Source organism: Mustela putorius, unplaced genomic scaffold (assembly GCF_011764305.1).
Source record: "Mustela putorius furo isolate JIRA1106 unplaced genomic scaffold, ASM1176430v1.1 tig00003871_pilon_pilon_pilon, whole genome shotgun sequence".
NCBI lineage: Eukaryota > Metazoa > Chordata > Mammalia > Carnivora > Mustelidae > Mustela > Mustela putorius.
In genome coordinates this window covers 14,511,637-14,537,379 of record NW_025422023.1, presented here as the reverse complement: position 1 = coordinate 14,537,379, position 25,743 = coordinate 14,511,637, and the positions used below count along the sequence as shown (strand labels likewise).

The 25,743-nt window shown below is 53.3% G+C and overlaps 1 protein-coding gene across 3 annotated transcripts in view; it reads right to left on the bottom strand.

Moving 5' to 3' along the window:
• TBC1D22A (TBC1 domain family member 22A) overlaps positions 1-25,743 on the bottom strand; it is a 296,923-nt gene that overhangs the window by 104,229 nt on the left and 166,951 nt on the right. For all 3 annotated transcript variants that reach the window (XM_004775436.3, XM_013047255.2, XM_013047256.2), the window contains one exon: positions 9,315-9,390. In XM_004775436.3, the coding sequence (XP_004775493.1) occupies positions 9,315-9,390 (76 nt within the window). The remainder of the gene's footprint in view (positions 1-9,314; positions 9,391-25,743) is intronic.

The window sequence follows — 25,743 nt, the reverse complement described above, 5'->3', positions numbered from 1 at the left end:
ATGCTCTTACCTGTGACCCCGTCTCTCTGCTGTGACTAGCGCACCCAGCGCTGACCACCAAAGCCCAGGGCTCTCCGTGAGCCCCGGGATGGGGATGGGGGTGCGCCCTTCCCCTGGCTCCGGGCCACGCCGCAGCACAGCTCTGGGTTTGGCCAACGAAGAACAGCACAGTTTCAGGAACCACTTTCTGTTGGAAGCGTTAAGAGCCTGTGAGGACTCCCCAGAATCCTTTTCCTTCGTCCCAGGACCTGGGCAAGGATGCCCCCGAGGGCGGAGGCTCCCTCAGCCTGAGTCCCAAAGCGAGAGCCACGCAGAACAGAGTCCCAGCCAAGCCGTAATGGGCGCACTGGCCGCTGAAGCTGCTGAGACTGGCCCACTGTCGGCCAGGTCCTTGCCGAGCCCCGTGACCCGCCCTGGGATTCCCGGCCTCCACCCCACATGGGGGTCCACACTCAGCCACTCAGAGTTTGGTCAATGTGCGTGTTCGATGCACGTCCAGCGCCAGGCTCTGGGCTCCCACACTGTCCTGACAGCTCAGCTCGAACCAGTCCCAAAGCAGCAGATGACACGACCGCATGGCTCAGAGTCTGGAAGGATCGGACGGTGGCCACCAGAGGAGGAGCTGCTGCTGACCAGAAACGAAACGTGGAAGGAAGGGAGACACCGCCCATCCTGGGGGTGGGTGCAGAGGGGCACCCGTAGTGACTGGGCACTGCCAGGGTACAGGGACTTGGGAAAATCAGCACAGCCTCCAACCTGCAAAACCGCCCCAATCCTTAGCCTGTACTGTCTGGTGCAGGCAGACCTGCTCGCCCAGCACAGCTGTGCACACACATGCACACACACCCGTGCATGCACACTTGCATACACAGCACACCCGTGCTCACGGGTTCTCCAGGTTCCACAGAGAACATTCCAGGCTCCACAGGAGCGACCGCACCCTCTAGACCTCCAGAACGCCAGCAGCCCCACAGGTGCACCGTGGCTCCTGGTGCGTGGGAGCACGAGAGGCACATGGCAGAAGGCGGAGGGTCTCCCGGTCACAGCCAGGACAGTCAGATGCCTCCGATGACTGCGGGTGCAGAGAACCCACGGGCGCTGCTGTGGACTGTTGTGAACTGCGGCTCCACACAGCCCCTCCCAGAATGAGTCTGGCCACCACCAGACTCAAGAGGCTGTTCTGGCAAGCTAGAGGACCGTGAGCCACACCAAACACTGGGGGCGATCTATTTCTCCCTGAGATCGAAGAAGAAATGACATCTGCTAGCAGATTAAGAAATCAAATAAATGTACGAGCAAAATTTAAAAAGCCTGAGATTGCTTTCTGAATAAATGACAAGCTCCCTAACTAAAGCCTGAGATCCACCCCCTCTGCGCACCGCCGCCGTCCGCCGTCAGCTGGTGCCCAGACTCAATTCAGTCTCCACACTTGCACCTGGATGGCCCCAAGGAAACACCCCATGTCCCTCGGTCGGGAGGGGCCGCTGGAGGCTGACTAGCCACAGCAGGAAGTCATCGGCTCTGGAGGCTGCTTCCTCCACTCCAGGGCCAAAATAACTGTTTGCCAGGAGGAAGAAGTCCCCAACCCTGGGGAACACACACCACCAAAAAGAACATGTGGCCCAAGACTTCGGCTCAAACAGGACAAGCGGCTGTGAGAAATGAGGACCCGCTGAGGGCTTCGCGGCTCATCCAGGAAATCCCAAAACCTTTCTGATTGGCCGGGAGCCAGTGCCCAGTTCCACCAGACCGCAGACCTGCAATCAGCCTTTTCCCGGTCTGGGACGGATTTTGGTCTTCCCAGAGTGGTTCCATCTGGCTCTAGTCCTCCTCAGGTACCACATACCCCTTCCCCTTTTCCACAGACTTTTGCACATGACCCTCCCCACGGGCTGGGGGTGGTGCTCATTTGCCTACTTGCGGGGGATGTGGGTTCATAGTCATTACTGTCCCTGCTTACGCTACAAGAGTGTGCTCTCTGCCACCTCCTTGATGCGCACGGTCTCTCAGAGGGGATGCAAACAATGCACATTTGGGTGACCTTGTGCAATGCCAAGGTCAGTCCAGGCCGGCATGCTTGCTGGATTCCTGGAGTTATATTCTCGCCGCACGTGGAGGACACTTTCTCATATTTTTGTTGAGAAGTCAGTTCTCAAATAGCTGTTCTTAGAAAATAATCTTTGCCTCCAGCTGCTTTAAGACTGTGTCTGTCGTATAATCAAACTTCACGAGGATGTGCTCACATACAGTGTTCCCATTAGTAATTCTCCTCTGGACCGAGTGGTTGCTTGAATCTGTGAGTTGGCGCATTTTGGGACTTTTGGAAAATGTCTCCATCATGATCTCTCCAAAGTCTCACTCATTCTCTCCCTTCTCCTCCTGTGACTCCACACACCACACAGCCCTCGGGCTTCCTGACCACACCCTCTAGATCTCATACCTTCTGTGTTTTCTACATTCTTACTCTCCAGGTTTTATTAAGGCTCTTTCTTTCCAATCATCTTCCAGATCACGCATGTTCTCTGTAGCTGTGTCTAAACACAACGTTCTTAATATGGTTATCATATTTTTCAATTCCAAAGATCCTATTTGGTCATTTGTTCAAATCCCTTCTGTAAAACTCCACAGTTTCCTCTTCCCCTGCAGACATAGTCAAGGTTATCTGTTTTTATTCCTTCATACACAGAGATAAGGATAATGGTTTCAGGGTGTATGTCTAAGAATTACAAAAGCACAGCATTTGGGGGGCCAGTTTCTGATATCTGTTGCTTCTGTTTGGTCCACTTAAAGAGTTTTGAATGGGTGATAAGCTTTGACTATACGCAGATCATTTTATTTTGAAAAGTACACGTGTTTGTAGAAACAATTTCAGTTCCGGTGACTTCCTCCAGTAAAGAATCTGCTTGGCTTCTCCCAAGCACTGTGAGCGCCCCCGGAGAGAAGGACCGTAGCTGAGTTTCACAGGTCCTCCAGACTCTGCTCGGTCCCAAGAAGGTCATGGGCCTTTCTCACATTCTCTGTCCGGGGTAGCTAGACTGTCCGCTGTGGGAGACTGTGAGAACAGCAGCTTGCGTTGGGATTCTTCTTTCTGGATGAGCAGATGCCCTCAGAGCTGCAGCCTTTAGTGCTGGGCTCACCTCTCTGAGCATCAGCGTTCTCCTCATGTTGTTTTGTCTTCTTGCTGGTAGTTCAGCACTTTTAAGAAATGTGTTTCCTGGGGCACCTGGGGGGCTCAGGTCATGATCCCGCGGTCCTGGGATCGAACCCTGCATCAGGCTCCCTGCTCCTTGAGAAGCCTGCTTCTCCCTCTCCCGCTCCCCTTGCTTCTGTTCCCTCTCTCACTGTGTGTCTTTCTTTCTGTCAAATAAATAAATAAAATCTTTTTTAAAAAAGAAAGAAACGTGTTACCTTTTTCTTTCTTTCTCGTTTTCTTTCCTTTCTGTTCTCCCCCTGGCCGCTACGACCTTCACAATGAATCCTCTTGAGCTAGTTTTGGTGTGTTCAGGCGGCAGCTTGGGCGGAAGCATCAGACCCAGCAGCACTTGAAGCGAGGCTCGTCGCCTCTCACCTTGTCCTGTGTTCCGAGTTCCATGGCTCGAGTCTTCCCCTCTCATTCTGAGGGAAGTCTTTCCGCTTGTGCCCCACACAGCACAGGGGACTCCCCTGGGTTCTCATTAGCCACCTGAGCTGTCCCGGGACACATCATTACCCCCGCCCAGCACACAGCCTCTTAGGCCACTGCCGGCTTCCAGTCCGCTGGGCTCCGCCACAGACAGGCTCGTCTCTCCTCACGCAAGGCACCTTCCTGCCTCCAGCACACACTTTTACAAAGGGCTTAAGGCTAGCAGAGAAGGGGTGCAACCTACTCAAAGTAGAACTTAAAGGTGCTTTGAGAAATCCTTTAGTCAACCCTCTCCACTACAAAATAAGACAACGATGCTGGCTCTCTTAGGGTCTCCCCTCACCTCCTCACTGCGCTTCCCTCTGTGTCTGCCCCCAAACCCCAAGATCTCGGTTCTCCTCCCCCTCGCCACTCTGTTCTTCACAACACAGCTGCAGGACTCCAGGCTTCCTGAACTTTACAGAGCAATTCGGCTCTTTTCCACACTAGTCCTCGCTGAGCCACGCCCATAAAAACCTCACCTTTCTGTTTTCCTTTAACTTTTACCCATATATTTAAATTATTAAAAAAAAGTTCACCCATTTTTTCCACCCCAGTCCCCACCTCTTGCAACCACCAATCCCTTCCTTGCATCCGTGAGCTTGCTTTTTGGTGTTTCCATCTTTTTCTTTCTTTTTTTAGGATTGCACATATACGAGAGATCGCACAGGATCTGTCTCTCTGTCTGACTTATTTTCCTTAGCATAATGCTCTCGAGGTCCGTCCACAATGTTGCAAACAGCAGGATCTCCCTTCTTATGGCTGAGTAACACTCCTGTGTGTGTGCGTGTGTACGTGTGTGTGTATGTGTGTGCGCTACAATTTCTTCACATGTTCCTCTGTCAGCGGACACTCGGGTTGTTTCTGTATCTTGCCGAGTGTAAACGATGTCGCACTCAACATGACGTGGACGGATTTCTTCAAGTTGGCAGTTTTCATTTGGTTCCACTAAATACATGGACGTGAAACTGCTGAGTCACAGGGTGATTCCATCTGTAACTTTCTGAAAAACCTCCATCCTGTGAGTGGCCGCAGCAGCCTGCGTGCCCGCCCACGGCACACAGGGGCTCCCTTCTCCGGAACAGCCGTTCTGGTAACAGTGAGACGTGTGTCTGCTGGCCACCTGCAGGTCTGCTCTGGAAACCAGTCTACTCAGATCTTCTGTCCATTTTCTAATCAGATTTTTTTTTTTTGCTCTTGAGTTATAAGAGTTCTTTATATGTTTTGGATGTTAGCCCCTTATCAGATATATGTGACTCGTGATTATCTTCTCAGATCTAGTAGGCTGCCTTTTCATTTTGTTCACGGTTTTCTTTGCTGCGCAGAATCTTTTTAGTATGATGTATACAGTTCCAACTGTTTATTGTTTTTTCACTTTTGACAACAGACGCAAAAAATCATAGCCAGGACCTATGTCAATGAGCCTGTGTTTCCTGGTATGAGTTTGAAGGTTTTAGGTCTTATACTCACGTCTTTAACCCACTTTGAGCTAATTCTGTGTATGGTATAAAAGATCAGTCCAGTTTCATTCTTTTATATAAACTTTCCCAATACCATTTATTCAAAAGACTGTTCTTTCCTCATTGTATATTCCTGATTCCTTCGTCGTTAAGTTATTTGACAATACGTGTGTGGGGTTATTTCTGGGCTCTCCATTCTATTTCATTGATCTACGTGTCTGATTTTATGCCAATACCATCCTGTTTTAACTACTATAGCTTTGGTAACACAGTTTGAAATCGAGGCCTATGATGCCCCCAGCTGTACTCTTCTTCCTCATACGGCATGCTCTGTCTGCAGAGCCTTCTGTGCTTCCGTCCATCTTTTAGAATTCTTTATTCAATTTCTCTAAAAAAACACCACTAGAATTTTGATAGGGATTGCAATGAATCTGTAGATTGCTGTGGAGAGTCTGGGCCTTTTAACAACCTTAATTCTTCCAATCTATCAACACCAAATATCTTTCCCTTTTCTTTTCTTTTTTTTGGAGAGGGGGGTTTCTTTAACTTCTCTCATTAATGTCTTACAGTTCTCAATACACAGGTCTTTGACCTCCTTAGTTAAATTTATTCCTAAGTATTTTATTCTTTCTTGTTTTTTTAACTTCCTCTTTCTGATGGTTTGAGTGTAAGGAAACACAACCGACTTTTGTGCACTGATTTTGTATCCTGCAACTTGACTAAACCCATTTATTAATTCTAACAGGTTTTCTGATGGAGTCCGAGGTTTTCTATACATAATGTCCTCTTACCTGCACACAGTGACAATTTTACCTCTTCCTCTCCAATGGGGATGTCCTTTCTTTTGCTTGCCTAATTCCTCTGCCTAGGACTTTCAATACTGTGTCAAAAAAACAGTGGTGAGAGTAGACATCCTTGTCTTGTCCCCAACATTAAAGGAAAAGCTTTCAGCTTTTCAAAGTTGAGTGTAATGTTAGCTGTGGGCTTATCACAGATGGCCTTCATTGTGCTAAGATATGTTCCTTCTATGCCTATATTCTGTTAGGAGTTTTTATCATAAATGGATGTTGAATTTTATCAAATGTTTTTTCTACATCTACTGAGATGATCCTACAATTTTTATCCTTCATTTTGTTAATGAGGTAGACCACACTGACTGCTATGCGTCTATAATCCAAACCATATTTGGATTATGGATTCCATAGTCCAAATATGCCTGGAATAAGCCGAATTTGGTCACAGAGTGTGATCTTTTTACTATATTGCTGAATTCAATTTGCTAATATTTCATTGAGCACTTTTATACTAATGTTCATCAAGGATACTGGCCTATAATTTTCTTTTTTGTGTGTGGCATCGTGGTCCGGTTTTAGCATCAGGATAATGCTGGCCTCGGATACTGTGTTCAGAAGAGTTCCTCCTTCTGTTCTTTGGGAGGGTTTGAGAAGGACTGGTATCAACCCTTCCCTGAATGCTTGGCAGAACTCACCAGCGAAGCTGCCTGGTCCTAGACTTGTGTTTCTTGGGAAACTTGGACTTTGAATTGCTGCCTCCTTCACATCAGGCTCCCTGCTAGCCCGGGGCCTGGTGTTCAGGTCCGCACCTTCACTATGATTCAGTCTTGGCCGCTGGATAATCGGAATTTCCCACTTCTTCGCAGCCGTCCGCTCTGCTGGCATATACTTGTTCACAGCATCTTTGACGACCCTTTCTGTTTCCGTGGCAACAGCTGTAATTACATCTCCCTTTTCATTTTTGGTCTTATTTGAGTCCCTCTCTCTCTCTCTTTCCTGGTGAGTCTTGCTAAATGTCTGTCAACTTTGTTTCCTTCTCAAAGAACAGGCTCTTTGTCTCACTGACCTTGTCTACTACCTGCCCCGGTCGTTTATTCCTGCTCTAACCCGGGCTCCTTCCTTCTCGTAGCTTCGGCCTTCGTCCGCTCGTTCTCTAGCTCCCTGACAGGAAAGCTGGGTTGTTTACTTGACACTCTGCTCATCGCTTGAGGGAGGCATTTATCACGGGAACCTCCCTCTTACAACTGCTTCTGCTGCGCCCACTAAATTTTGGTATGTCACTTTTCCATTTTCATTTGCCTCAAGGTATTTCTGGATGTCTGTTTTGATTTCTTCTTTGACCCTCTGGTTGTTCAGCAGCATGTTGTCTAATCTCCCCATGTTTGTGAATTTTCCAGTTTTATTCATGCAATTGACGTCACTGTTCTTAATCAACAAGCCCTCACCGAAGGGCCGAGAAGGTGTGAATCAATGCCGTCCTTCCAAAGTGCAGACAGAAAGCAGTGGGTTTTGGTTTTTTTTAAGCAATTTTTCTTCCTAACATATCCTGCCCTTAATAAAATCTTTACAGTCCATGCAGAAGTTGCTAGTGCACAATTTCTCTCTCTAGCGGGTGAGGGATGAAAGCGGGGAGGGCGGACTTGCCGCGGCGGAGGTCTGCAGGAGCTCTCCCAAGGGGCCGCTGGGGGGCCTGGGTGCCCCGCAGCCACAGAGCCCAAACCCTGTCCACTAGGTGCACTTCCTGCTTGGAAAGCTTGGGCATCTAAGGTTTCATCAGAAGAACAGACACAAAACGGCTACAGCGTTTCCATATTTTACGTATCTACTACATAAAGGAACCTTCTCTGTTGTAAAGAACGGATACTTTAAGGCAAAAACTGAAGGCCGGAGGTACCCTCCTCAGAAATTGCACTGGAAATGTGATTTACAGAAAAGCACAGCTTGGGCTGGGATTGCTCCAGTCCCTGCTGCTGCTCTTTTAAACCGTCCGGCGAAGGCTCAGTGTGCTTCTTGCCGAACCACAGCACCGGAGAAAATCCATTCCAGCGTCTCCCCAAACCACGGCACTGGTACAGATGAGCGCTAACCACGACTTCCAAACCTCCACGGAAACAGAAAGTACGCCTTCTAAGGGACAGGAGGGGAAGAGAAGAACCTGCTCCGGAAGTGTAATTCACACCTACTGCAAACCGTAGTTCGGAGAACGGAGAATGGGGCCAGTTGTGAACCCGCTAAACGGGGAGAAGCCAGCCGCCTCCCCGAGGTCTCGCTGCGAGGCGGAGAATAAGCTCCCCACAAGCAGAAGCATGTCTCGAGCAGACAGGCTGGAAAGCAGCCAACAGACTGAATGAAATCAAGTATTATTGGGAGAACCGTGAAAACCTCCGAACAGAAATGAGGTAACAACCATTAGATCCCTGGTCGAAAATCAGATTCAATCAAGCCACAAAATGGCGTTTATAATTTGTACGACTGCATTTTACAATGTCATTCACAAGTTCCCCAAACCAAGTGGCTTTCTGGGGAGATGATGACCGGAGTGAGGCAGCGAGGGACGCGGCGGCCCGGCCGGAAGACACACCCCTGCGGCGATGCTGGAAGCGAAGGACGATTTCTCTGCGCGTTCGGCAAAATCACCTGCCGGGCTCGCATGAGGCCCTCCATGCTAGAGCCCCCTCTTCTCTGCACCTCACCACCACCCGGTCGGTGCCGCAGATCTATGCCTGGTTCTGCTTGGCATCGCTGCGTTAACGCTCTGTTCGTTAATGTAACGAACTATCGGGAGACGGTGCTGGGAATGGGCAGGCGCTATCTCCCTACTTCCATTTAATTAAACTCTGCTATTGCAATATGACGATCAGCACATCATAGGGGAAATTATTTTAAGAATGAAGGTAAAAGGTATTTCAAAGCCCCCACTTATATATGAAAGCGTAATCTAAAACGGCCGAACACACACTATAATTTTCCTATAATATTAAAGATTTTATTTCCAGACTTGGTAATTAATTGGATTCCATGGAGAAATTATGCCAGCATCCTTGATAGCAAAATGATGCACAAAGGCAGGGAACAGTGTGCCAAAGGACAGCCGTAAACAACCATGCTGTCGCCCAGATTATGACCATCATCGGGCTTAATAAGGAGTGAGAGCTGCCCGCTCCTGGAGCGCATTCATTACTCCCTGCAAAGCGCCTGCACTGAATTCTGATTATGTTGCCTTAATAAAAACGAAGGGGAGAGGCTCCTGCTCCAGTGGCCCCCCCCAGAGGAAAGCAAGGCCCTGGCCTGCGGGAGCCCCAGGACCCCCAGGCTGAGTGAGGACAGCATCTCACTAAGGAGAAGCCAAGTCCTGAGCCTCCCACCGCCTCCTCCCGGGCCCACAGGGAGCGGCCTTACCATCAATCCGGCTCACGAGCTCTTCCAACATTTTCACCTTCATCTGAATCCCAGGCTGGGCAAACGTGTAGTTGTCCTATGGGAAAAATAACAGCAAATATCATATGCACAGAAAATAAACACCCAAACCGCACCTTCCAGAGGGGAGAAGAGGGCGGAACAAAGGGGAACGGTCTCACAGCGGGACGAACCCACCAAGCCACCCGTGCACGCGGCACGAGGCCCCGTCACAAGGGCCCGCCCGCGGCACAGACCCATCTGGGGTCAGGACCAGGCCTCCCCGACATCAGGGGGCGAAAACACCCGACTCGGGGACCATCTACCGGAGCATCTTTTTGCGTAAATGCAGACATTTACGTTCACGTGGAACAAAGAGGCACGGGCATGGACAGCTCCTTGAGAAGTGTGTGCTGGAAGCCGTGGGTGGCCGCCACCTGGGCCGCGGGCACTCGCCGGGGCTGAACTCTCCAGTGCTGGAAGAGCGGACGCAAAACAGCGCCCAGGCCGGGTGCTGAAGGTGTCAGCGTCCCACCCCCAGTCCCAAGGCCAAGGACGCGGCCACTGCACAAGGAAGTAGGACCATGTGACCACTCTCCGTCAGCCCAGATGAAGGAGTAGATAAACCGAGACAGGAAAACAAGGGTAGGTGTCCAGCCGAATGAGTCCTCGGTCCAACAGACCTGGAAAGGAGCCCCGCTCTCCTACTCGGGAACTGAACAGCCTTGGCAAGCCACATCACCTCTCCGGGCTCCCACTGGCCGTCTACGCCAAGAGAACAAGGCTGTCTTCTAGGTCTGCTCTGAGGTGTCAAGGAAACCAGGTAGGAGCGGTGCTGGAGGGCCCGAGTTACCAGAGGGGCCAGGGAACGAGGGCGGGGCCTCAGCCAGCCTCCCGTCACCTTCAGAAGGGCTGCTGGGCTCCGAAGGCACAGGCCTCCACGCAGGGACACACAGGCAAGACAGAGACAGCCCCAAAGAGGTCCACAGCCTACGCCGGAACCTGCCAAAGGGCACAAAGGGGCCAATCCACCAACCAAAGGGACTTATCTGGACTAGCGGAGGGCCCACCGCAGTCCTGGGGTCCCAACGGGTCCACAGGAACGTGAGAAGGACCCGACCTGCCGCAGTGACACTAAAGATGGAGGAAGGGGTCAGGAGGCAAAGGACACAGGCTGGGAAAAGCTCAGGCTGTGAGATCTCCCTGGAGCCTCTGGCGCACGCCTTGAGTCCGCCCCACAAGACACACGTCCTCCCGAGCTGTGAGGGAATACATAACCTGAGTGGTTTTCGGCCACTGAGCCTGTAGCGATTTGCTTCAGCAGCTGCAGGAAATGAACACCGCAGGCCTGGGGGCTATTCGTCCCTGGGGCCCCCAGGACCCACAAGATAAAAGGACAAGATGAGAATCTGGAGCCCCGTGGCCGATCCTGGACTCCGGAGAGCAGACAGGCCTCGGCCCCAGTGCTCACGCGGCCCGTGCTGGGCCAGTGCGGGGATGAAAGGGCTCGTCCTCAGGGAGCGACACCAGGCGAGCTGCACGAGCTGTGCCAAGGACAGTGAGACCCCCGGCCTCTGTAAGGTGTAGGTGACACAGGCAAGGCGCAGGGCAAGACAGCTCGCCAGGCAGTCACCGTGGGCTGTGGACCGTGGGGAGCACTCCTGCTGCTGCCCCACACCACAGGCACTGGGGCAGGGGGGCATCCCTTCAGCAGGGATAGCTCCTGGGCAGCCCCCCCACATCTCAGCCTGCATTCGGGGCCCAGAAGGGAGGCAGAGGGCAAGTCCAGAAGGGACATGCACTGTCTCCGATAGTCGGCCGTGCAGACAGCCCCGTGAGCGAGGAGCCGTGCCCGCAGAACTGAGTCCAGACCACAGGGGATACCGAGCAACCAGTGGCACCGACAGTGGCTGTCAGGCGGCCCCGGGGATGCAGCAAGAGCACCCAGTGTGGCCCACTCGGGAATCCGCGACGGGGGTTTCCAGGTGGAACACTCAGCGTGGAGCAGCTCGGGAGGCCGGACGCAGGTGCGGGGGTCGTTGCCCCCAGCCCCTGCACAGTCACTGCCGCGCTCACCGCGCCCACGTTCACGAGCCACACGCAGGCGCAGCCGGCAGCTTGAGCTGGGGCACGAGCGGCAGCCTCTGGGGCACAGAACCGAAATCTCCTACGGGGCATCAGGGAATGTCCGCTGGCGCAGGAAATGGGCAGAGTGGGCCCCGCCCTCTCGCTGGGGGGTCTCCCCCACGTAAATCTGGGGTGACGGGCTCTGGGCTCCAAACCGTGGCAGCTCTGCCAGCACAAAACCAAGAGAAGCAGCGTCCACCAACCTCACCCGGAGCGATGCCAAGGCACAAAGGACGGTGCCCCAGGGGTGGCACCATGGGGGCCTGGTGTGACCGTCTCCTAGACCTGATGACAGGCCTGCAGGTCCTGCTAAGTCCAGCCCTGGAGAAGGCAGTCAGGGACTTGCGTTTAATGGGTGGGACTTCGGGGCCTAACGGAGCCATGGGTGTCCCTTAAGGACACACTGTAAGCTTTAACGTAGCTGAACTTCAACAGGGTAAGAAATTGGGGTTTTGGACTCGAGCTTGCAAGGGTTAGCCTCTGAGACTTAAACTTTCTCCCTGGAAATTGGAAAACAGAAGGAGATTTATATTCAAATGCAGGGCATACTGCCTTGGTGAAAGTTTATACACCACCCCTTGGCCTCGCAGCAGAAAATTCTGACGAGCCAGCCCAGACGACATTCATGGATCCGGCTCGGGGAGGGAAACACGCTGGAGGCGGGAGCTGCAGCCTTGGGCAGGGGCCTTGCAGATTATTTCCCTGACGCTCGGTTCGGACAAATTCCGGAGCCATAGGGGAGCATTCTAATACCCTCCCCCGGCGGTCTCAGGAGAGCAATGGGGCGACGGCTTCCCTGGGAGCTGGTCCATCCCAAAGGGCCCCTCCTCTCCGTCTCCAAGGGGAATCGTCTGGCACCACCCCTGGACCTCTCTTTATCCCCAGGACACTCGCCGCAGGAAAGCAACTTATCCGCTGCTAGAGCCGGCAGGACGGACAGGCTGCGGCTCAGCCCTCCTCCCAGCGGTTGGAGCCGGCTACACTCTGGGCAGGCTGCCCCCTCGAAGGCTCTGCAGCCCCCAAGGATGTGCTGGCGCTGATGGGGTGCGTGAGCCCGGTAATCCTAGGATTCGGTCAGCCGGTACGTCTGGCGCTCACACTGAGATAGGATTTCAAGATTCTCATTTAGAAGAAATAAAAGTTACTCTTCGGTCTCCATCTGCCACTGTTTTGTTTTATTTCTCAATTTGTTCAAAACCCAGGTATGGAAGATAGGTTTTCTTAGAAATCCAAACAAAGAGAAAAGAATAACACCTGAGAGCCTCCAAATTAATAAAAAAAATTTAAAAACCTCTGTGTTTTGAGAGGAGAAGAAGAGATTAAAGATGGGCTGTGGTCTTGGCATTCTGGACTTGGGTCCCAGGCAGAGAAGACCAGCGTTCAGGGGGGCTCCAACCCAGACGGCAAGACCGGGCTCAGAGTGCAGAGCCCAGCAGGGAAGGGCACAGAGGTGAACAGAGGAACCCCAGGAGGTGGGTGGCCCTGCTCAGTGGCCAGGAAGCCTCTGGAACGCACAGCAAGGACTGAGAAGATATAAGAGGGAAAGAACATTCTGTGGCCCCAGCAACAGCCCCTCTAGGAGACGCGTGGGACTCGGGCCCTCCTTGGGGACCGGGCGGGGCGGGGGGGCCTGCGGAGCAGCGAGATCCCAGCAGCACAGCAGCACAGCGCCTCCCACGGGCTCTGCCTGCTCAAGGCCACTGCCCCAGCCCCCGATCCAAACACGCACCTGCACACGCAGCTGGCGCAGCCGACACCTGCTGCGGGAAGCCGTGACTGGGCCCAGGTCGCTACCCGTTCACAGAAGTATGAACAGTCACAACATCACCCACAAGTAAACACTCTTAGCCTTCCTAACTGAGATCTGATTTTCTGTCTTTAAAAAAGAACGCGCGCTACGAAACTTACGACCAGAGGAAGAAAGGTCTGAGGAACACGGCGACCTGGGGAAGCTTCCGCGGAAGGCCAAGTCCGCGTCCGCCGACAAAGCGCGCACGGCCCGCCCACGCCCAGTGCCACCCCCCCCCCCAGCTTCGGCGAGGGCGAACAGCACCGTCTGCGCTCCTCGGGAGAAAGGGGGATAACATTCTCTGAAGGAGCACCGCAGGGACGAGCTGAAGACTAACTTCACAGGGGGCTGAGCTGGAGCGCGCCACACCGTCCCCCACCCCCGCTACAGCGTGGCAGCCCCACAAGCACCTGTGAGGAGGGCCTCGGTGGGCCCCCGACCATGGATCTGCCTTCTGGCATCCCTCCCCAGAACACGGCTTCTCTCCGAGCCGAAACCACCGGTGCCCTTCTCCCCACCCTCTGGACCTGCTTCTGGAACAGCCCCGCACGTCCTTTTTGCAAACAATGGCCTGAAAGGCCTCCGTGTCCCTCATCTCGTGCAGGTGCCCCCAGGCCCTGGACACAGCCCTGGACAAAGTGCCCCACAGGGCCCCCGGCTGCGCAGAGGTCAGAGAGCACACACCCACGGCGGCTGCACTCCGTGTCAAACATCGGGACATCACCCCGGCTACTGCCCGTCATGTCGCCGTCCAGTCCACGGCAGAACAGGGTCACACCGTGAGCTCCTTCATCTCCCCAAGAACCACTTCTGCACCCGCCGTGGGCCACACGACATGCTGCGTCCTGGCAGAGCTGGCACACAGAAGAGCAGGCTGGGACAGCCGTCCTCAGGAGGGACAGCCCTCCCTCGGCCAGTGCCGGACACCCGCGGGCTCGGGAGCATCGCCGTCATTCCCGAACAAATAAGAAGCTTCACTGGGCCTCGGCCGACAGTGTAGCTTATGCTGAACTGCTTTCCTGCTGGGAGTCTGGAGCTCTGGAAAGTGCCAGGCAGAGGGCGTCGAGGTGACAGGTCTCCACAGAACCCAGAGCGAGCTCCCTCGCAGGTGGGCCTTTCAGGGCGGCCGCCACGACTCGCCGCTGGGGATGTGACGCGTCCCACATGCCTCCACCGGGACGGGACACGGGGGACCTTACTCCTGCCTTCCTCCGGGCCTCCCCACCCGGCTGGTTCTGCTCTGCCTGCGTGCACCGCAACGAATCGTGGCCGTGAGTACAACCGTATACGGACACCCGAGAGGCGCCAAACCCTGGGCTGCTCTTTGGGTGCCCTGACATAGTCGGAGAAAAGGGGCCCCATCAGGGCCCTCCTGTGCACAGAGACATCCGTTAAGCAAATGATCCTCATGCAGGACAGCGAGTGCATGAGAAGGGCCCCCTGCCACGTGCGGGGCCCCGCCTGCCCTCATGGCGCAGAACAGGGAGCCCCATCGGGAGCCCAGGCCGCGAATGCGAAGGCTGAGCAGGGCTGCGGAAAGACGGGGCAGGGCGCGGAAGAGGCCGGGCAGCGGCCCAGAGCGGGGCACCTCCTTGGAGGGGCACGAGGGCCGGGACAGCTGCAGGGACCGCCAGGAGGCCGGGTAAGGCGAGGGGGTCCGTTCTGAGGCTGGGGGACATCGGGGAGGGCACAGCCATGGCATGAAGGAACCGCCACGGAGATGGGGACCCGCCACGCTTACAAGATCTGCACTCGGAGAAGACATCTCTGGCCGCAGGGCACAGAGTAACCAAGGGGCAAAGCGGCGGCAGGGGAGTCGGCGGCCCCACCGACCCCCTGATCTAGGCCAAAAGACGAGGACAGCCTCCCACCAAAGACACAGGTGGCCCAAATTATGCAAACTGCTTTCGACGACCTATATTACTGGTTGGGTTTTTGAACTTGAACATAGGGCTCTTCATTTATTCCTATTAGCTTGCTCCCTTGATTGGTTCTCGGGCGGCATTCCGGGCAGCTGAACTCATTCTGAATCTTGATTATGTCATCTATCACATTAGCTGTCCCTCCAAGCTTAGAGGCACTGGTTACACGAACACCCTCAACGTCTTCATTCTAGTCTCAGGGAAGAGGGGGAAGGACAAGCACAAGGACAGAGCTCCACGGCCTGTCTCCGAGACCACACTCGGGCGGAGGAGTGTCGTCACATCGGATCAAGCCAACCCCTCACTTCCTTAGCGCGAGCTTCATTTCTCTGATCTCCTGTCCTCTCACCAGTAAGTGCGACCGGGACGGCCGCTCCATAAGGCACTGGGGCATGCTAAGTCAGCGCTGAACCTACAGAACCTGGAAGCTCCCTCCCATGCCTACCTGCCACGGTGACACGGGTCACGGGACAGCAGTGAAGATGGAGGCTCCCACGCAGTCCTGAGGCAGCACCCAGGGCTCCCACTGTCCGCCACTCCGACAACGGGGGCAATGCTAAAGGCCGGTTTTCAGCCACTCCAGGGGTTGCCAAGGGTCTGAGGGAAGACAGGAGGGCTGGGGGGAGCACAGGGGATGCCTAAGGCCCTGGAACCTCCCTGTGCGACTCTAACAGTGGACATCCATTAGTCCAAACCCAGAGAAGGTGCAACACCAAGAGGGATCGCTCATATCGACCCCGGACTCCGGCCAGGAGTAACAGATCAACGCTGGCGCATCAGCTGCACCAAACACGTCGCACTAACGCACAATCTTGGCAAGACGAGGAGCGGTGTCCATCAGGACACGGTGATGGAGCCCAGGGAAACTGCATTTTCTGCTGAGTGTTTCTATACACCTAAAACTGCTCTAAAAAATGAAGTCCATTAATTTTTAAAATTACTCAGTTCATCCAAAAGAACGTATGGGGAATAAAGAGGAAATAAGAAAAGATAAAATGAAGAGAAAATAAATACCAAGGTGGCAGCCTAAGCCCCGGGCACACAAATAACTACCCTGGGAACCTATCAATGTGTATGAACTAAACATGCTTAAAGAAAGCAAAATCCAAGTATATACTCTCTACAAGAAACACACTTTTAATAGGAAGGCACCCACCAATCAGAAGCAAAGGGACAGAAAAAGATGCACCAAGACGAAGGCAACAGAAGACAAAAATGGCCGTGTTATACCCAATGAAGTGGACTCCAGAACAGGGAACATGACCAGGAATAGTGAGAAGTAGTTCGTAGCACTCAATAAAAATAATGAACATATAAATTCATCAAGAAAACCTAAGAGCTAATTCTATGTGTGTGTATCTAATAAGTGAGATACAGATCATGTGAAGCAAAACCTGACGAAACTAAAAGAGACAAATCAACCGTCGTAACTGAAAATTTCAGAAGTCCTCCCTCAGTAGCGGATAGAAAATGGAGACAGGACATCAGTAAAAGCAGAGAAGTCTGCACTGACACTATCAACCAACCGAACCTGACTGGTATTTATGAAAACCTCTCCCCACAAAGCAAAACACACATTCTTTCCAAGGACACATGAGATAGTCACCAAAACAGACCGCGTGACCGATCTCAGAATATCAGCAAATGTAATCACTAACGCTGGGAAGAAAAGACATCACAAGAGCTCCTCCAGGGAATTAGAGTATTACAAGCAATATGCCCGGAAATTAGACAACTTGTTTAAAATGACCAAATTCCTTAAAGGACACAAATTATTAAAACTGACAACAGCAGGGGGACACCTGGGTGGCTCAGTTGTTAAGCGTCTGCCTTCAGCTCAGGTCATGATCCCAGGGTCCTGGGATCGAGCCCCGCATCTGGCTCCCTGCTGCGCGGGGAGTCTGCTCCTCCCTCTCCCACTCCCCCTGCTTGTGCTCCCTCTCGCACTGTGACTCTCTCTGTTAAATAAATAAATAAAATCTTTGGGGAGCCTGGGTGGCTCAGTTGTTAAACCTCTGCCTTTGGCTCAGGTCATGATCTCAGGGTCCTGGGATCGAGCCCCACATCAGGTTCTCTGCTCAGCAGGGAGCCTGCTTCCCCCTCTCTCTCTCTGTCTGCCTCTCTGCCGACTTGTGAACTCTGTCTGTCAAATAAATAAAATCTTTAAAAATAAATAAATAAAATCTTTTAAAAAGATATTTTTTTAAAAAACTGACAAGAGGGGCACCTGAGTGGCTGAGTTGGTTAAGTATATGCCTTTGGCTCAAGTCATGATCCTGGGGTCTGGGACTGAGCCCCACATCAGGCTCCCGAGGACTCATCGAGGAGTCTGCTTCCCCCTCTCCCTCTGCCCCGCGCCCCGGTCATGTCCTCTCTCCCTCTGCTTCTGCCTCCTGCCCTGCCTACTTGTGCTCTCACTCACTCTCTCTTTCTCTCAAATAAATATTTTTTTTTAAACGCTTTAAAAAAAATGACAAGAGAAGAAGGAGAAAATCTGGACGCTACCTAGAGCAGAAACTGAATTTATACTTAAAACTTTCCCACAAAGAAAGCTCCAGCACAAGATGGCTTCAGGGTTGGAACTCTACCAAATATTTAAGGAGGAAATAATACTAACCTTACACCAACTCTTTCAGGAAAGACAGGCCACCATTTCTCTCATGTAAAAAAAGAAAAAAACATTAGAAGAAAAGAAAGTAGAACAGAATATTCCTCATGCACAGAGAGGTGAAAATCTTTACCAAACAAAATCTAGAAATACAGAAAAAGGCTAGTATCTCAGGACAAACTGGAGTTTCCCAGAAATGCAGGTCAGCCTAACAAAGTTCATTAAGGTCCTTCGCTACGTTAGCAGAGTAAGTACGAAAAACCACATGATCACTTCAACAGAAGGAAAAGCCTTTGACAAAATATCATTTCATAATATTTTCAAAAGACTCAGAAAAGCAAACCATCATCTGACGTCCTGGTCTTCCTCCTCCAGGTCATAAGAAGTCAACCCTCAACCTCTTACTCCATCACATCCCGGTACTCCACAAACAGAAAGACCTAGTGGGGTAAACCAGGAGCTTATTGAACACACGGACTCCCTGGCTGTGGCAGTGGCACTGTCGGCAGCCACCGGAAAAAGGGCGCCTATAAACAGCCAACAGCCGCCATCGGACCTAAGGCTGAGCGCCTGGATCAGCCCCGCCCTCCCCAGCAGTGCCTGGAAGGAGGTTCCAGGCTCCCATCCCGAGGACCCTGACAGTGCAGCCAGTGAAGAAAAGGAAACAAAAGCTGGGCAACGGCACGGAGAGGAGGAAGGCTCTGTTTGTAGATGACACGATCGTGTACGCAGAAACTCCTAAGGCACCCACCGGAGAGCTCGCAGGACGAGCCCGGGAATTCAGTGAGATCGCCAGAAACAGGAGGCACATTACGTTTTCCGGAGGCGGCCACGACAGCCCCTGCTATCCTGCACGCTCCTTTACTGTGGGGCCACGCCACTCCTGTGCCAAGGGGCCGAGTCCCATTTCCCTCTCCTTGAATCTGGGAGGACTTACTACGGCTTCAACCAAGGTACAGGGAAGTGACACTGTGACTTTACAGGCCCAGTCATGGAACACGCACCCGACACGCTGCTGGCCGCAAATCTTCCTGGCAGCCCGCGCTCTCATGTAAGAAGTCTGACTATCCGACGGCCACAAGGGAGAGGCCACGAGATGGCAGTCACTCTGCAGTCCCGGTCTCGGCCCACCCCCTCCGCCCTGCCTGAGCCCCGGCACCAGGAGCTCCCACATGTATCGCTGAGACCCCAGAGGATTCCAGCCCCTAAGCACCAGCCTGAACCCACCTTCAAGTCTCCCCACCTGAGGCCCCACACGTGGTACACGGAGAAGCAACACACGCCACGTCCTGATTGAAATTCTCATTGCAAGGATCTGTGAGCATAGTAAGATCGTTCTTTACGTCGGGAAATTTTAAGCAATTTGTTACACAACAATGCTAGATAGAGAAGGACATCCGTTTACAAAATCAATTATATTTATGCATAGCAGCAATAAAATTTGAAAAACAAAATTTACAAAGCTATACCATTTAAAGTTGCATCCATAAGCCCAGACAACTCAGAAATAAATTTAACAACATATGAACAAAACCAACACACTGAGAATGACAAAAAGTTTGTGAGGATAAATTTTTAAATGTCTAAGTTTTAAAAACTTGGTATTTTTGATGCTATTGATTCTGGGAAAACTGACATATAGGTTCAACATAATCCCATTCAAACCCCAGCTCCTACTATTTTTTCTAAGGCTTTTCTGGTAGGAAATGACTAACAATAAACTTCATATAGAAACATAAAGGACCAGGATGCCCGGGTGGCTCAGTCGGTGAAGCCTCTGCCTTTGGCTCAGGGTATGATCCTGGGGTCCTAGGATGGAGTCCCACGTCAACACTCCCTGCTCAGCGGGGAGCCTGCTTCTCCCTCTCTCCCAACTCGTGTGCTCACTCTCTCCCTCTCATATAAATAAATAAAATCTTTTTTAAAAAAAAATGCAAAGGACCAAAAATATTCCTGTCAATTTATTTTGGAAAAGAACAAAGTTGGAGAACTCTCTCTACGAGACTCTGAGAAAAGCTACAGTAATTAAGACAGTACCTACTGGCCTAGAGATGCATTAATAGATCAATGGAACAGAACACAGTGTCCAGAAATAGACACATTTATATAATCATTTGATTTTCAGAAAAGGGACCAAAGCAATCTACTGGGGGAGAAAAAACTGTTTTGGACAAATGATGCTAGTATGCTAACTCGGAAACCTGTATTTTAAAAATGAACCACTCTGCCTTCCTCATACCATACAGAAAAATTAAGTCAAGTTAAAAAGTCAAAATGAAAATTACAAAGCTTCCTGGGGCACCCGGGTAGCTCAGTCCTTAAGCGTCTGCCTTCGGCTCAAGTCAAGATCCCAAGGTCCTGGGATCAAGCCCCTCATCGGGCTCCCTGCATGGTGGGAAGCCTGCTTCTCCCTTTCCTATTCCTCCTGCTTGTGTTCCCTCTCTCACTGTCTCCCTTTCTGTGTCAAATAAGTAAATAAAATCTTTTTTAAAAAATTATAAAGCTTCTGGAAGAAAAACAAAGGATAATCCCCTGGCATGCTGGGGCAGGATTTTTACTTAAATTAGATTTTAAACTTTAAGTTAGGTTACTGTTAGATAAAAAGTACACGCACATCCCAGCAGTACACACACATATCCTAGCACAAATTAGTCCGAGAATGGGAGTGTGGGGCAGCTCGCACCCATGGCTGCTGGGGGTGTTACACAGTACAGCCCGCTTGGGAAAGAAGCCGGGCTGTTTTTCACAGAAACTAAACACACGTCCACAGCATGACCCTACGAGGCTACACCCAGGCACCAGCGGAGAAATAAAGGCCACGTCAACAAGAAGACGTGCGTATGAACGTCCACGAGAAGTTTATTCACAGCAACCAAAGGCCGGAAACAGCGTGGCTTCCACCGAAAGAAGGACGGAGCGGCAGCTGGGATAGAGTCACGCGGTGAAGCACTACTTGGTAATTAAAAGGAATGAACTATTCATTCAGGCAGTGACACGGATTTGACGTTTTTCAACGCTATTGTGAACTGAATTTTTTTAATTTTCATTTTTAAAGTGTTTGCTGCTCAATGACTCATTCCTAATGAATCTTCTGCTGCAGCCCAGTAACCAGCGCACTCTCATCTGTTTAATAAACCTTCCTAAATCGCTGCCAGGACCTCTCCGTGTTACCGACGAGGGCCCTCACGAGCCGTCTCTGGAGCTTCCTCCCTGCGCGCAGCACGACCCATCTCACGTCTGACGGAGGAGCTCGTCCGCGCGGGCCGGCTGCCTCCTGCTGGGCTCTTCCAGCCACGGGGCTGGGCACAGGGAGAGCGAGCGTCCTCCCAGCCACCTTTCCCCACTTCTTCTGTGTCCCCGGAGTCGGAGTCGAGCTGGGGAACAACGCCCCCAGGCCTCTGGCCGCCCCAGGCTCTGGCTGGGTAAAGCTCATTTCTAAGGACCCTGGGCCACCGTCCAAGAGTGCCGTGGGCCCCTCTCCTTCTCGGTACAGAAAACTCTCCAAGGGCTCCCTCACCCGCTCTGGTTTCCCGTGATACGACTGTCCCCTCTCCTCCGCGGCCTTATCTTCAACAGCTGGTGCACAGCAGCGACATCTGAGGGACAGCGGGCCCTGTAGCCTCCCCCCGACCAGGGACAGGGCTGGCAGTGGCCCAGACATCCTCTCGGCGAGTCGCCACGCCACCCTGTTTCCAGGCTTCTCTCTGACAAGTGCCAGGATAACGCAGTCCCTTTCCCCAACACCCGGTCACTCCCAGGCCACCGACCGATTCTCAGAACTGAGCAATGCTTCCCCGAGGAAAGGACGGAGCAGACTCGTTATAAAAGGCAGCGGCCCTTTTCTCCCCGAAGACGCCGGCCTGTTAAGTAATGAAGCCAAGAGGAATCGTGGACGGCAGGGAGGCGAGCGGGGCAGCCGTAATTCAGCGGGTACGAGCTCGCCGACAGCCCTGGCGCTAGGGCTGCGGGGCCCCGCAGCGACGGGAAAGGCCCAAGAAGCCCCCCCAAGAGCCTGGAAGGCCTCCCCGCCACACAGAGCCGCGTCCAGAACCTGCCGGCGGGCACCAGCACCGCATCCCAACGGCAGACGGTCCCCAACAGAAGGGGCTCCGGCGGGCTCCACACCCCAACGCCTCCCCACGGCCCTAGCGACGCCTGCCACGGAGCCACGTCTCACCAGATTGTCTGTCCAACGTTAGTCTCTGGCCGGACCCCTACCGCACCCAAAGAAGGAGGCACACGGGGGACAGACGCAGGAAGCGGACAGGGGCCCGGCTGCAAAGGCAGAGAAACGCACCATGGCCCTAAGTGAGACACCTGCGCCTGAGAGGCATTCAGGGTCAAAGGATCAAAGCGGGTTGAGGGGGTCCCTCCCCAGCACTGAGGATACTCACCACCGAAGCCCAGAGAACAGAGAACGGAAGCCCACGGCCACGGCTTCCACACCAAGGGTCCTGTCCCCCAAGCCGTCTGTGTCCAGCCAGCCCAGGCCACCCCCAGCACTGAGCGAACCTCCCCCACACGGCCTGCCAGGCAGATCCACGCGGCCCACACCACCACGAAACAAAGGATCCTCTCCCAATGACACTCACTGTCAAGACAAAACCAGCCATCAGATTAATTAGCAGGTCCCGTGGGCGGGTGACTTCCACCCAGATCTGCCACCTACACCTCCTAACGAGCTCCTGGTAGGATTCTTCCCCGGCCAGGGCTGTCCGTGCACGGCTGGGCATTCAGTCCCCTGCGCTCATTACCACACCAGACCCCTAAAGAGGCCGCAGCTGCCCCCCGCCCCCTCTCGGGGGCTCACAGCAGCGGATGGCCCCTCACTAGCCCCACACGCCGCTGCTAAGGGTCGTGCCGATGGCCTCCCTTGGTCGCTCCCAGAGCCAGCAGCAGCCCCCAGACACCACACTGCGAACCAAGTCTCCCGTGAGACTACTTCACCCGGAAAGGCAGCTGCTTCCTTTTCTCCCAGCACTAAGGCCCCTCCATAAAAAGAACATCCCCTAAACGAACCCCAAGTGTGAGGACACCATCCATCAGAAATGAGCAAGCAGGCCCGACGCCCAGGCAGGCCTGGTTATGGGCCTTTCCCGGAGCCGCCAAAGCCGACCCGGCGGCCCAGCCTTGGACCCCGGCCCACTCCCCGCTTCCCCAGGGAATCTGGGCGAGTCCACGGGCCAGAGTCGCAGCGCAGCAGGAGAGCCAATCCCCGACCCTGGTCTGCACGGCTCCGTGGGAACCGCCGGCACGTCTGTTTCTAGAATGTCCCATACACATAGGAAGGAAGGGAACACACTGGGTGAGCTGGGCGTGGGGTTCCAGACACGGCCAGTAGCTCAACCCTATGTGGTCTGGGGAACAAGTCAGTCGCAGTCTTGCAAGTTCTTCCTGCCTGACCTAATTGCGGAGAGGCAGGAAAGCTAAGGCCTGACTCCGCGGGTCTGAATCCCAACTCCGCAGCTTACTAGCCCCACGGCCGGAGCACCTTACAGTCACGTTGCAGGGGAACCGAAGTGACACCAGCAGTGAACAAATGCAAAGAACCCAGACTAGTGTCTGCCACTGACAGCATCTTCAGGAACTTCCACCAAGTTCTTGCCTCTCCCCTCCCCCCTGCCTTCTACACACGCACACTGACAAGAGGCACTGTTGTCCGTGCACGCACAGTGATGTCATGGCGGATGGTGTCTCCTGGTAAATGCATCCACTCGTCCCTCGGCAGTGATACTCTTTATCCCAAATAATGCTTTCTGCCTGAAACTCCACTTCCTGTCCTAGTGCGGAAGAGCCACCCGGCGCCCAGCTCCCATCCGGGTTAGTGCTGATCCGCTGCGTTTCTCCCAACTCCCTCCTTCCTGCCGTTTAGGAATCTCGTGTTTTAGGTGAGTGACTTGTGAGCACTGTACGGCTGGATCCTGCTCGCAAATGCAGCTGGCCTGACAGCTACCCCCTGCGGAACACCGAACACAGCCCGTCTCACCGGCCTCTGCTCCTCCTGCCGCAGCCTGCCTCCCCCGAACTGTCTGCCCCGACAACTCATCGGTCCGTCGCCAGCCATTCCCGTGACGTTCGCTCCAACCTCCCGCACGAAGGGGCTGTACACTGGTTTCTGCAGGTGTGATTTTTTAAGGTGTGGTCTTTCTTGAGATTTATTTAGTGACCGTAAAAGCCCATGTCTCTCACAGGTGCCAGAAAGTTCCAGGCCACCACGTGTGTGCACCGGGGCTCCCGCAGCATGTCTTCCCATCCGGGGCCTGTTGTCCCTTCTGTCCGGCCCTAAGCTCTCTTCCAAATCCACGCCTTCCCCCGGTGCTGCCCCCGCCCCCGGAATTTCTCCTTCTACTTCGATTAACCCTCATCCGCTGTGTCTGATGAACTGTCAATGCCAGCGACCCTAAGTCTGGTAGCCAGAGGCTCTGTCGGGCTCTTTCCAACAACCTGTGAGCTCCTCTCTCAGAGCCTTGTTCTTCATGGTAATGACTTGTTTGGGGTCCAGTCACGTCACTGCCGCAGGATGCCGAGTCCCTTCGGGTGAGTCCAGGCTAACCACGGTGACGGCTGAGTTCACTCCAGGCCACGCTCTCTGCCTCGTTCTTTTTCCGTCGTGACCTCACCTTCTGGGGGCTTTTCCGTGGGAAAATCGCAGGCCTGTGCCAGGAGAGCAGCCCCCAGGGCGGCAGTTCTCGGGGACAGTCACCCCACTGCCGCCATCCATGAGACCCTTCCGAGCAGTCCCTGAGAGCAAAACCATGTTCCTACCAACAGCAGCAGTACTTACCTTCATGGCTGTGTCGCTGCCTGCACGGCCAACACGAAAGGTGAGACGGCGACACACTGGCCTGAGTGCAGGCACTGCGACAAACTGTACTCTTAGTGCCACACACTCACGGTGGAAAAAGGAAAAAAAAGGCAGTTTCGCTGAAGGACGTTCTTGATGAAGTTCCTAATTTTAGGATTACTATTGCGTCAGATCCTGACCTTCACGTAACCATCTTTCAACACCCGGTGTGGCGAGGCGGGAAGAGCACAGACAGCGCTCGAGATGAGCACCAAAGAACACTGCTTTCTTCTCAAGCGCCCCTGGCCGGCTGCTGGAGCCGGAGCGGAAGGAGATCGCATTCTTCCAGAAACCTCATTTTCGCTAGAGGAAATGACTAACAGGCAAACGGGTTATTCAAACTTGGGTACTTGGCAGACACTTTCCCAAAAATGAACAAAGACTGTCATTTCAAGGAAAACAATCGACACTATGCGTTGCCAATAATAATATTTGAGCATTTAAGCCAAACTCTGAATGTTGAAGAACTTCTGTCTGCCACTCTGGGCGTATAGCTTCTGACGAGACGGCGGGAACGCGCCCAGACGGATACGGCGCGATGAAGCGTGGCAGCGTCTACAAGGTCGGCACGCCTCCATCAGCCCATATTCCCCAAATGGCCAGCGTCCGACGGTACTGAACCACGTGTGGACGAAACACCCGCTCCAAGTGCCAGACAGCCCAACGGACTTGGACGTCCCCGAGCACAAAAGGGCGGCCAACATGGCTTCAGCCGTCACGCGGCAGGGCACCTGCAGGAAGCCACCTCGTGCTAAGCTGTGTCCTAGTGTCCACGAGCAAACACCCACGGTGGTCGGAGAGTGCAACGAAAACCCCCCTCCCTCTCCCAACGCCCTGCCTGTGGGAGGCCCGACCGTTTCCACACGCTCCCACGGAAACCACATCTGTCTGCGGACGGAGAATCCGGTGTCTCCCGGGAAGTCAGACCTTAGACCGCCTGACCACAGGGGACTATGGGGCCTTCCTTCTCACGAAATAGTTACGTTTCAGAAAATATTCATTTACCACCAAGATACGCTGTTTATAATAAAGCCTCTAACGGATTCATCATTGTTATTTTAAGATAAATTACTAAATTTTTTAAAGGATCTCTAGTTGCTAACATAGCAAATGCCGCTAGAACTCCCCTGCATGAGTCAATG